Here is a 12,551-nt window from a genome sequence, read left to right as displayed (position 1 = left end):
GGAGAGAATTCACCTGGGTATCACAGTACCTCAGTACAGATCTGTCTTGTACGGCAATGTGCAGGTAGAACATCTGAGAGGCTGCCCTGGGCCTGGCTCTCCGATTGGGGCTGGGGTGGTGGTGGAGACGAGCGTGCTGTGCAGCAGGTCCACACCAGGCTCCCACAGGCCGGAACTGAATTCTAGGGAGAAGTTACTGATGACAAGCTTTTAAATTTTTCTTTCACTTTTCTCTTGCTTCCAAAAGTAGAGAATGAATTTTCTGTGGGAGAGAGAAAAAGGTGTGGAAAACTGGTGGGAGAGGAAGGGGATACAATGAAAGACTGCTTTTGAACAGTCTGGGAAGAACTGAACACATCTAGACTGGTCAAGCAGCCCGGGCACTGAGAGCAAAGACCAGAGCAACAGCCCGGGTGTGAAGACTGTGCTGCTTACTGTGTGGGACTGAACAAGTTCTGTGACTTTCTGAGCCTCGTTTTTCTCATCCGTGAAGAGGGGATAAGAGCAGCACCCGTGTCATAGGTTTGGTGGGGGTTAGTTGTAAAAGTGAGTTAGTTCATGCGAAGCACTTGGCCCAGAGTCCATTATACGGCGAGTGCTCAGCAAGCTATTATTCATATTGGAGAGACCACGAAGCAATTAGCTGAAATGTGGGGAGGGGGTTCCCCATGCTTAATTTTCTCTTTGATCATTCACTCTCCTCTTCTGTTCAGTTTCAGTTGTTTCTGAAGCCTTGATGTGTAAGACCCTGATAGACTATCTCGGTTTCTCAGTAAGATGGAGAAGTGACTGAGTCTGAGTCTACATATGGAGAACTTTAGGCTTCAGGAAGGAGTATTAGAGTAACCACTCAGCCTTGTAGAGAGAAAACGCAGCTTCATCTGTTGGTAAAACAGATGGAACTAGGTTACCATTCTGATAGGAGTTAGAGAAAACAATTTGTGCAATTTGTCTCAGCAGTAGAGCAGGGGGAATGGTGTGCATATAAATTCTGCCCTCCCCCGGGCTGCCGCTGCTACTCAACCTGTGGAGTTGCTGATTGTGTGAAAGACAGCGGCTCTCCAAGGAGCTCAGCGGCCTGCAGAAGGGGAGAGGACCACAGTGTGGGAGACGGGACTGTCGCCTCGAATGCGGATGCTGCTGTCGCTGAGCAACACATACAGACTTCTGAGAGGGGGGCCTAGGTTAGAGGGAGAGGTCAAGAGACAAAAATTCAGAAGAAATGAATCCTATGCCCACAGAAAACATTCATATGTAAGACAAGACAAATAGAACAGAGGAAAATTGCAAAACAAATGATGCTCACCCACTGCAGAGGGCCATGGAACAAGGCGTTTCGGTTTTACTTCTAAGCAGGTGCAGAACATTAGGAATTTGGGCGAGTCCCTTTCCCGCAGGAGGCCCCCTCAGTCTAAGCAGGAGGGTAACTCACCTGAACCCGTTCTGTTTGCCCTCCAGCACTGGCTGCTCAGGCCTACGCTCTTAAAGAGGAGAACGACAGTCTCCGTTGGCAGCTGGATGCCTACAGGAATGAGGTGGAGCTGCTGAAACAAGAAAAAGAACAGCTTTTCCGCACAGAAGACAACCTCACCAAGGACCAGCAGCTCCAGTTCCTGCAGCAGACCATGCAAGGCATGCAGCAGGTACCGGCCAGCTGTTCTGTTGGCTTTTTGTTTTGATTTTTTTAAAGGGATGTGGGCATTCAGTGGAAGCGAAATGACAGCCCTTTGCAAGACAGGTGAAGGAGAGGAAATGACAACTGAAAAGCGAAGTTTCTAGGACAGGAAAGTGCTGATGACTGTTTGTGGGAGGGTAGAACCTGGGGAAAACCACAGCTAAAGAAATTATGTTGGAGAAATACACCCTCGAGATAGGAAATACAGGAAGAAAATCTAGGAGATGGAAAGGTTTGCCTCTGAAATTGAGCCTCACAATTTTCATAATCAGAAAATCCCGATTGTGCCACAAGCGCTTTGTAGTCTTATAATTTTTAAATTAAAAGCATGCTGACTGATTTTACAGAAGCATGGCAAGTTTGTTTATTTCCAAGATCAATGAAAACATAAGCTATATTGTTTCCTCTTCTTCTGTATTATAAATAGGATCTAGTCAGGTTCCATGAACACACTGCATATTTAAGACATGTTTGTTGATGGGATGAATGAAGCACTGGAATTTGGAGGAATGGACAGTTTTAGAAATAAGCCAGTGTCTGTGCTTTTTTAAAGAATTCCAGACATCAACCTGGCACATTCAAGTTAAAGATGTGTATTTCCAGCAATTACTAGAAGGAGGCAGATGCTGTTGGCTTCTGAAGAAGGGGATGGAACACAGACTGTGGGAAATAAGTGGTAAAAACAAAGGGGGGGAAACTGGAGCCCTGGCAGTGGAGGAACCAAATTAAAGATTCATAGCTGGATTTATATCTGAAAACTTTAATTGATATCTGATACACTTAAGGTGTTTGTCCTTTGAGTTATCATAGAATAATATAGCATAAATTATCTTACATGGGTACTTTTTTTACCCCTCTGAATATGTAAATCTAACACTCTTTTCTGGCAAAAAAAAAGAGAGAGATTGTTTTTATTTAAATAAGGGAAAGATAAGTAGGATCATGGGAAATTAAATTTCTGTATAATGAATAATATTTTTAAAAATTCTTCCATCCATATTGGCTGCTGTCTAAGATCAGGGGCATGACTTGCCTACCAAACTCTCTTAAGATTAGAAGTAGCTGCTGCAGAAATATTTGCCAAGCAGGGGAAAAATAATTAAGGGAAGGGGATAGGAAAAAAGTGAGGATTAGGATATAAACAAGTTAATGACCAAGTCACAGATATTATGTCTTAAACACCTCCCACCATTTTAAAGCAATTTTTGAGTCTTGGCTTTGAGTCCTGGCTGGTTGATGTTCACAGTGTGTGTTAGACACATCAGTGAGATTCAGAGGTAAGAACTAGCCAGGAAAATGTCATTATGGTCGTTGTTCAGGACCCTGCATTTGGAAATCAGTGTAACAGCTGCTGTGCAAGGCTCCCACGTTATCCAGATGTCCCAGCATTGGGTGTGTGTTGCACCCTTGCCAAGAGGAGAGTCTGCAGATTTCCACAAAGACCACAAGCTACTCTGTCACACCTCCCACAACCGGCCCTCTTTTCTTCCAGGAAAGATTATCCTAATTGCTTTAAAAGTTGATAAAACATGTTAGGTGGTTGAAGATTCAAATCTGAGAAAAATCAGAGGAGTCAAGGGTAAGCTCATCAGTCAGGGAAAATTATGTTGGGAGTGGCAGCACTGGTCCCTGGCAGCCAACAGCTTGGTTCACACAGGAGCAGTGTTACAAACTGCCACCCACCTACAGCCCCTTGCAAGGAGTATTTGGTTGCTGCAGTTTCCCATACATTTGCAGAATCTTCTTATCAGTAGGAAACTTATTTTTGTTTGTTTTGGGGAATTTTCGGTTGGTTTTTTTTTGGTTTGGTTTGGTTTGGTTTGGTTTGGTTTGGTTTGGTTTAAGCAACAGAAATTTACTGTCTCGCAGTTCTAGAAGCTAGAAGTACAAGATTAAGATTTTGGCAGGGTTGGTTCCTCTGAGGGCTGTGAGGAAGAATCTGTTACATGGCTCTCCCTTAGCTTCTCATGGTCTTCTGATAATCTTTGTCTTGTAGACACATCATTTTGTTTTTGTCTTCTTTTTCACATGGCATTCTCCCTGTGTGTGTCTGTGTCCAAATTTCACTTTTTATAAGGACACAATTTATATAATATTAAGGGGCCCATGCATTTCAGCATGACCTCAGCTTAACTCATAATATCTGCAATGACTGTTTTCAAGTAAATTTATATTCTGAGGTACAGGGGCTTAAAACTTCAACATATAAATTTTAGTGGGGGAGATACAGTTCAATCAGTGACAGACACATAGCAGATATGTAACCAAAACCAGGGTTTGGCTGCCTGCTGCCATGAAAGCCAAATTCATGAGACAGGTGCTGGTGAAAAAGGAAAGAGGTTTATTCAGGTGCTGGCCACCTGGAAGATGGGGGACTCTTGTCCCAAAGCCATCTTCACATCTCAGTGCAAGCAGAGGTTTTTATAAGGAGGGAGAAGGAAAGCAGAACAAGGAGATTAAGGGAAGGGGCTTTTAAAGTTGTCTACATGGAGACCAGCATAGTCCATTCTGATAAGGACCTAAAACTGGTCAAGTGATGATGTGATGTATGTCATACTGGTTTATGTCATCCTGGTTTTACAGTTGAAGGTCAGCAATTCTCCCAGAGCTGGGATGACTGAAGGTTGGAGCCTGTATCTTCTGAAGTTAGTTTCTAGGATTCTTATATAAACATGCTGTTTATCTACAAACTACATATTAGTCAGAGTCAGCATTTATGTAAACAATGTCAAAAGAATTGTGGGGTGGGTTACAGATAGTCAGAATATATTTGTTGAATGGAGGAAAGAATGGACAAAGGCACAGAAGCAAGAACTAGCATGGTGCCTGTGGGGAGCACTGGGTTATTTGGGATTCCTATGTTATAAACTGCAAGGCAGGGAGTGGTGAGAGCTGACACCCTGGAGATATAAATGTGTAGCACCTCCTAAGTACATGGGAAACACTAACCAGTGGCACCAGATATAATTTTAATTTTTACTGGTTGTTAGATAGATGCATGGCAATCTCTGTGGCAACCCATCTTCAATATAGTTTTAAAATATATGCGCTTGTTACGATTTATATTTCTACCTTAGCATCATTTTGAATAAATTATCACAACTTGATAATTTAAGAACGACTGCAAAGAATTCTCTTTACTTTGAAACCTACTTTCAATCTGTCTCCTATTCACTTTTTTTCTTGTTGTTGTTAATCCTCGCCCAAGGGTATTTTTTCCATTGATTTTGAGAGAGTTGTAGGAAGGGAGGAGAAGACAGAGGGGGAGAGAGAGAGAGAGAGAAACACTGATGTGAGAGAGACACATTGATTGGTCGCCTCCCACACACACCCTGATCAGGGCCAGGGATCAAACCTGCAACTCAGGTACGTGCCCTTGACTGGGAGTCAAACCCACGACCCTTTGGTGCATGGGCCAATGCTTGAACCACTGAGCAACACTGGCCAGGGCTGTCCGCTATCCACTTTTTAAATTAGAAAATCACGGTCTTATGGGAAAGTCAGGAGGTAGAGGAGGGGTTAGCCTCCCACATGTCATTGTTTTAACAATCCATCTGTGGGAAGTTATTTCTGTTATAAACAAAAGAAAATAAAGAGGCTTAACAGCCTTAGAACTAGCATACAAATTTTAGAGTTGCCTTCAAGTTTAGCCAAAAAGTTTCTAACCTGTCTTCTTTTAATCCCTTAAGGATATGTTCACTGACATCAGAGTTTCTCGTATGTTCATGAAGAAAACTTTATGGACAAAGTTCCTAAAAATGAAAAACCCTTGGGTGACTTTGTCTGGTTGTTTCTCAGTCTACCCCTATATTACATGTGAGTTATAATTTAATGGAGGTTTCAATAATAACTTGCAGCCATGGTAACACGGTAGCCTTTCCCTGATCTTAAGCTAGCAATGAAGCTAACCTGTCCTTTGCCACAGGGATAGTGAAGTTGTTGACTTTCATTTGTATTATTAGGTATACAATGAAAAATAATGCATATTTTTAAATTCTTATTTATCTTCAGATTTCCACACTGAATTGTTTTCTTAGGTTTATTGAGGTAAAAAATATATATGGTAAAAATACTATTTTTAGGGGTACAGTTCAATGAATTTCAACAAATTCATACACTCATACACTTATGTAACTACCACTACCACAGTCAATGTATAAAACAGCTCCATTATCACCAAAAAATTTCCCTTATGTTCCTTTTTATTTAAGGAACTCCCAGCAGCCTCTGATTTGTTTTCCACCCTTGTAGTTTTGCCTTTTCCAGAATGTCAGAGAGGCGGAATCATACAGTATGCAACATTTTGAGTCTGGCTTCTTTCATTAGCACAATGAATTTGAGATTCATCCATGTTGCTGTATCAGTTCATTCCTTTTTATGCTGAATAGTATTCCATTGTAAGGAAGAGCCATAATTTGTTTATCTAATCATCAGTTAACGGACACTAGGGTAATTTCCTGTTTTGGGGGCAATATATCTTCTGTAAACATCTACTTATAAGATTTTTGTTTGGACATAATTGTTCATTTCACCTTGGGTAAATACTTAGGAGGAAGATTGCTGGATCATATGGTAAGCATGTTTAACTTTAAGAAACTGATAAACTGTTTTCCAAAATGTCTGGACCATTGTGCATTCCCATGAGAGTAAATGAGAATTCCAGGCATTCTGTGTCCCCATCAGTCAGCACTTGGGATGGTCAGTTTGTTTTGTTTTGTTTTGTCTTTTTCAGCCACTACAGTAAGTAAACAGTGGAGTCTTATTATGGTTTAACCACAACTCAGTTTAAACAATATTTGTATTTTCATTCTTGAGGATAGGTCACTGTCATATTTTTAAATAACCAACTTAAAAATCAGAATTCTTTTTGAAGCCATGTGTAAATCATATTGAAAGGACTAATATTCAGATAATAACAGGATACCATTTTAAGCTGCTGATCATAAAACTATGTGTGACTAAAGATTATTATGTCAGAAGACTTTCTCATGAATACTTTAAGTTGATGCTTTTATGTAGTATTAACAAATGTTGTGAGAAGACCAGCTATCTCAGGCCAGGAAGTCACTGACTCATGTAGAGCAGTATCTTGACACTACTAAAGATCAGGGCAAGTCAGCTGTCTTGACAGCTTTCAGCAAGAGGAGATCAGAAAAATTGAGAAAAAGAAGATTATTATGATCATTTAGAAATTAAAATATAAAGTAACTCCAGCTTGTTTTGCCAAATTGGTCATTAATTGGTCTTTGAGATATAATTAATAAATAAATGAAATTGTGTTGAAATTAGAACATCAGTGAGTACATCTGACCACTTACATTAAGCATCTCTTCTAAAATATCCATTATGCTATTCAATTGCTTAGTAAATATTTAGAGGCAGTACATAGTACACACTCAGTTGCTCTCTGAAATTCAAATGTGCTGAAGTCTGAGGTGTACATGGCAAAGTCAGGATAGTTATTATGACAGCAGGAGTGGAACTGGGGGGGTTGAAGGTGGCTGTGCTGATGAAGGTAGCAATGATGGCTATAGTGGTGAAGGTGCCAGTGGTGGAGGTGGCTGTGGTGGGGAGGGTGGTGTTTTTCATTACTAGAAAAATTTTTTTGGACGGTCAAGTAAAAAAATCATATCCAAGACCATGTTTAGAGAATTCTTTTTATTCATGAAAAAAAAGCTTGTCCCTTAAAAATTGTGAAAATCCTTGAAAGCCCAGCAGGCCCACTGCTCCCAGTGGACATCGAAAGGTGGTACTACGAAGAACTTGGGCGAGGCGCTGCCTGCAAAGAACACGCACCAAAGTAATGAGTTTGCAATAGGAGTCTCCGTTGTCTTGGTAGTTTTTCACCTTAGTTTTCTGTTTTTATTTCCTTCCTGAGCTATTCACCAGTCAGATAACGGACTAGGCGGATGCTGTGTGCCATTCTTCTTTTTCTCATGTCATCTGTTTAAACTTTATTTTTCGTCCTTTCTATTGAAATTCGTATCTGATAATCACAGTGTTTTATTTGCAAATGTTATATTTGTTCTTTGATAATTATCTTTTCATGTAATATTATCCTTATATTTTGGTTGTGTTATCTTCTCAAATCTTTTTGAGAATACTAACTAGAATTATAAAGATTCTCTTTGTTCCTGAATCATTTCTATTTATCCCAAGATTGGTCATTTGGTTTTTGTATCTCAGCCTGTCTCTCTCGTGCTCCAGGTTTCTTCTCATGTGAGGGGATGCCTGTCTGTCTGCATTTGGGAGTGAAAGGTTTGGTTTACTTTCCGAGGAAGCTTCGTGGGTTCCCTCCCTGCTGAGTCCAGGTCTCTGCCTCCCCACACAGTCTTTCTCCCACGCATGACGATTGACTGGCGGGCTTCATTTTCACGAGAGCTGGAGATCCCATAAATGCCAGGATCTGTCCTACACCAGGAACTCCCTAGAACTCCCTTCCCACTCCCTTCACTTCCTAAAGTTTATTCACCACTGACAGACATTTTAATTGAGTTTCTGGAGGAAGGAAAAACAAAAAGCAAACACCGGTGGACTGCGTCTGCCATCCTGAACAAAGCCCGGCTCAGGCTTTCAACTTGACCGCAGCCCCGGAATTAGCTGGGTGGCATGTGGGCCTGTGAGGGGCAGGGGAAGCGTATTACAAGTTATTCCGGCTGTCCAGAGGCAGACGGGGAGGAACAGCAAGCAGGTTTTCCAAATGTCTAAGAGAAACGATCGTGGGGACTTAAGGCAGCATATTTTGAACTAAAGATAGCTGCTTCAGGATGAGGCAGATTAGACGGGTTTGACGGAGGAAGGAAGGGAGACACATTAGACCAGAAAAGGTGACATGAAGAGGCTGCGATACGTAATGACAGTAGTGACGTGGTTAACTGTTTCCCGTTCTGTGTTGGTGTTTTGACCTAGAAGAAAAGAAGGCAGGGAATTAAAAAAAAGACCCTGATGGTCTGGAGCAAGCCTAAGCTCAACTGGATATGCAGAGAAAAAAGTAGAAGGAGGGACAGAGGGACGAGACGGACGTGCAGAGATAGGGGAAGGCAGGGGAAGAGCAGTTCTTCCGCCAGAGATTTTTTTTAAAAGAAAAATGACACAAACGTAGAAGAATAAGAAGAGAAAAAGAAAAATGTCTCTGAAAGAAAAATTCAACAATTTTATGATAATCAATTATATTTTAAGAGCTTTTGTGAAATATTTAGATAAATGAACTGGATGCAGAATGTGAAAAACTAAAGATCTGTTCGCTTGGGATCTAAGTGGAATATAATATGAGGATCTCCCTTCTTAGTACGATTCTTACATCAGGAAGCTCAGAATTGTTCCATTGGAAGAAACTAGCACATACATGAGGATCTGGTTGTTTACTCATTCAGGAAGAAGCATGTAATAACATTATCTTAATACGGCTAATATACGAAACATTATACACCAGTGCAGAAAATATTTCACTATTGCTGAAAGGGCAGGAAAATTACATTATTATGGTGTAGAGAAAGGAGCTTTCTTCTAGACTTTCATGTGCAAGTAGGAAAACATTTTCAAAAAATATATGTGAATATAAACATATACTCACACACATATAAAAAATCTGGAATATTTTCAAGCTATGAGTGCCGAGATATACCCCATGTTTATTTGATTCCATTTCAGTGCTCCAAATGAAGTTTCCTTCTTTTTAAATAGAAAACAACTCACAAGACATTTCCCACATTCATATTAGAAGTTTTTGACATTTTAGTAGAATCAGAAAAGTCATAAAACATGTACATCTCTCAGATGATGTGGCTTTACAAAGGTTAAGGACTGGACATCCGGATTCACAGTAGCTGCCAAATTTGGGGTCTACCATTGTCTTATTTTCCTTTCACTGAATTACCCCAGAGTTTGTCATTTCATTTCCTACCCATTCTTCAGCCAAGTACCTTGGGATGTTGCCTTATAATAGCAGCTCACGTGATGGTGATGATAATCTTCATTTATAATTCAAGAGCACCGTTCATTAGGTGGCTGAAAGCCATTTGCAGAGTCCCTGCTGGCAGCGTGTGCATTTCCTAACATCTGCAGGTTGCATTCTCTGGCACATCTGAAGAAACTCTGTTTCCCACTCCACGTGAGACTATGAAGGCGTGGTTGGTACATTTGGAACCAGAAATAGAAACCAATTCTTCAGTTCTGGGCCCAGGGCTTTACATTACAAAGCCCTACCTGTTTGAAATGATCACACCTGACATCTGCTAAGGAGTTTGGGAGTTTAAAGCACATTCCCATTTGGCTCTGGCCAAGATACAAAGACTAAAAAATGAAGATAACGGAAAGGAAACCTCTCTAAGCTTTTTAGTGGTTTCAAATAAGAATGGACCACTGGGTGTCTTGCTGTTTTCGCTGAGCAGAGATCACAAGGTAAGGCAGGCAATAAGCTGCTTCATGCCACCCAAGGGGTGCCAAGCTTTTGCACAAGAAAATGAAAACAGTGAGCCAGGAGAAGGAAAAGGTGGCTCTAGCCTGACTGTTTTCTGTCCAACTTCGCTAGAGTCGGCTGTCTGGACCTCAGGTTCTTCATCTGCAGAATGGATCCTGCCAATCTCCGACAAAACTTGTTGCAGTAACATGAGGTTATGTGTATGAACACATTTTGAAAAGCTGTTGCACAAATACAATTTGTGATTGCCACATTCCAGGTGGAAACATAAAGAGATGTAGAGGTTTAAGAGAAACCTCAGGGTTTGCAGAGTAAGTCTGGACAAATCGAGATCTGTTTCCTTATCCTGCGGCGGCCTGCGCTGTGGTTTCTATGCCCCTGACAGCAGGCGGGCCCATGGTCCACGGTTCACTCCCAAGAGCATGTTCACGTTATTTCACACAATGCTTACAACTCAGAAGTTTGTGCTTATCCTAGTTTCTCAGGTAAGAAATTGAGACCTGGAGGTGTCACGTGACTTGCCTAGGGCTTGTACCTGATGGATGTGGTGCTCAGAAGGCCGTCAGCACGAGAGCAGAAGACAGGAAGCTCTACCCTCCCTGTGCTTGCCAATCGCTAGAAATATTATTGGCAAAAACCCATTGCCTGTTTTCTGATTCTACATTATAGCCCTTGGTTTGGTCTTCACATTAGCAGAGCAAGAGCTAGCAAAAAGAAAACGTACGTGTGGCTTTTATTTATTAAATTTGGACTGTGGAAATAAAACTCTTCACTTCTGGGAAGGAAAAGGGAAGCCCTGATAAAACTTAACTACAGGAGTCTTCATCTCCTCATTCATTATCCTGCTCTGCCATTGATTAATTTGATCATCAAATGCATCCTCATTAGTAATTGTCCCTTCTAAAAATAATGAGGCTAGCGGACGAATCGATGTAGGAGCGAGGGATTGAAATAATGGCTTTGCCCTGCACTCCATTAGGCGTCTACCTTTTGCTGTTTGTCCCTGAAGTCTGCAGTGGGAAATACAGCATTTCCCACAGCCTTGCAGCCTTACCCAGGACAAAGGAACTCTGCTGTCCCCAACACATCAGCCACGGTGGCTGGATGACCTTTCCATGACCCTCCTCTCCACCACCTCTTTTGGAAATTGCCTCCTGACTTGTAGGCCATATCGCAGGAAGAGTGCCAGATTTATAGTGAAATGGATCTTTTTTTAAATGCTATAAATCAAAACGGACTTTTGCTGCAGACACATCCTGGCCTTTTACTCCGTTTGACCATTGTCGTCTCTCCCTCCAGCCACGGACGCTAAAATGAATCCTTGTGGCCTGGCCTTGACTTCGTTTCTGTATAACCTGCGAGTGCAAGCGGCAGCCTGGTGGGCCCTGCAGCCCTGGCCCCGGGCGCACCGCCGCCCGAATGCAGCAGGTGTCACACCCCGCACCCGCGGCAGCCTGATGCAATTACCCGCCTTCACGTTGGGCTGCGGGGGGAGGGAATCGTGCCGCAGGCCTTTCTCCGTGCAGCTGGTGAGGGGAGGAAGCGTGAGGATTAGAAAGACCAGCCAATTTTCTTCTCATCAGAAATGAGGGCTGTGAAGAGAAAGCCGGGATAAACGCTGTGGGGGCGCACGACGACAACGTGGAAACATTCTGGAAGGAGCAGGAGTCAGAGCAAAAACCCTCTTTCATCTGAGTAAGAGAATAAACAGAGGAAGAGAAACGTGGGTGGGAGTTGCAGTTTTTCTGGATCTAGGTTTGTCATTTTAATTTTTGTTTTATTTTCCTCTTTATAAAAGAATGTATTCAATGCAGAAAACTTGAAAACATAAAAGAAGCATATAAAAGGAAACAAATCGTTCCCAGTGTCACTACCCAGATAAAACTGTTGTTAACATCTCCGTGTATCTCTTCGGTCTTTTTCTCTGTTCGCATAAACATATAGGGGTAATCATTTCTAAATATTGACCCATGAAATAGCCAAGCTTAGTCAGTTAGCGTTTCTAGAACTGTACCCAAAGTGTGCAATGGGGAATTCAGTTCCAAGATGTTGTGAGATGGGTAGTTAAAGACTATGCTTTCTCCCCTGCTTAACAAGGCATCCCGAATAGTCAGCAGGGGAACTTCAACAAAGTTAGTGCCCAGTCCGGTCCTCACTTTACAGACCACCCGTTTCACTCAGCCGATCCCCGGCAAGCCCCTGCCTCGTGAAGCCCTTGTCTCGATGCAGCTTCCTCACTTTGGTAATTACCTCTCCAAGTTGTTGTGGTTTCCGTTTCATCTCTATGTGTCTCTGTGCCTCCCTCCCTCTCTGTCACATACACCCACGTGCATACACACACACACACCACTTAGAAAATAGCCACGACAGCTTTATTTGCTGGAAGTGCTGGAGACGACAGAAAGGGAGACAATATACTAGAACTCTGGTTGTAGGTTTCCAAGGAGGGGGTGTTGC

At 42.0% G+C, this 12,551-nt stretch overlaps 1 protein-coding gene across 1 annotated transcript in view; it reads left to right on the top strand.

Moving 5' to 3' along the window:
* The window catches only part of ENOX1 (ecto-NOX disulfide-thiol exchanger 1), a 223,128-nt gene that overhangs the window by 134,522 nt on the left and 76,055 nt on the right, over positions 1-12,551 (top strand). Inside the window, exon 10 of the mRNA XM_016205373.2 lies at positions 1,459-1,643. Within this exon, the coding sequence (XP_016060859.2) occupies positions 1,459-1,643 (185 nt within the window). The remainder of the gene's footprint in view (positions 1-1,458; positions 1,644-12,551) is intronic.

This window comes from Miniopterus natalensis, chromosome 2, assembly GCF_054644295.1.
Source record: "Miniopterus natalensis isolate mMinNat1 chromosome 2, mMinNat1.hap1, whole genome shotgun sequence".
Classification (NCBI taxonomy): domain Eukaryota; kingdom Metazoa; phylum Chordata; class Mammalia; order Chiroptera; family Miniopteridae; genus Miniopterus; species Miniopterus natalensis.
Note: the sequence above shows the minus strand (reverse complement) of the source record. Positions and strands in the feature narration are given on the sequence as shown.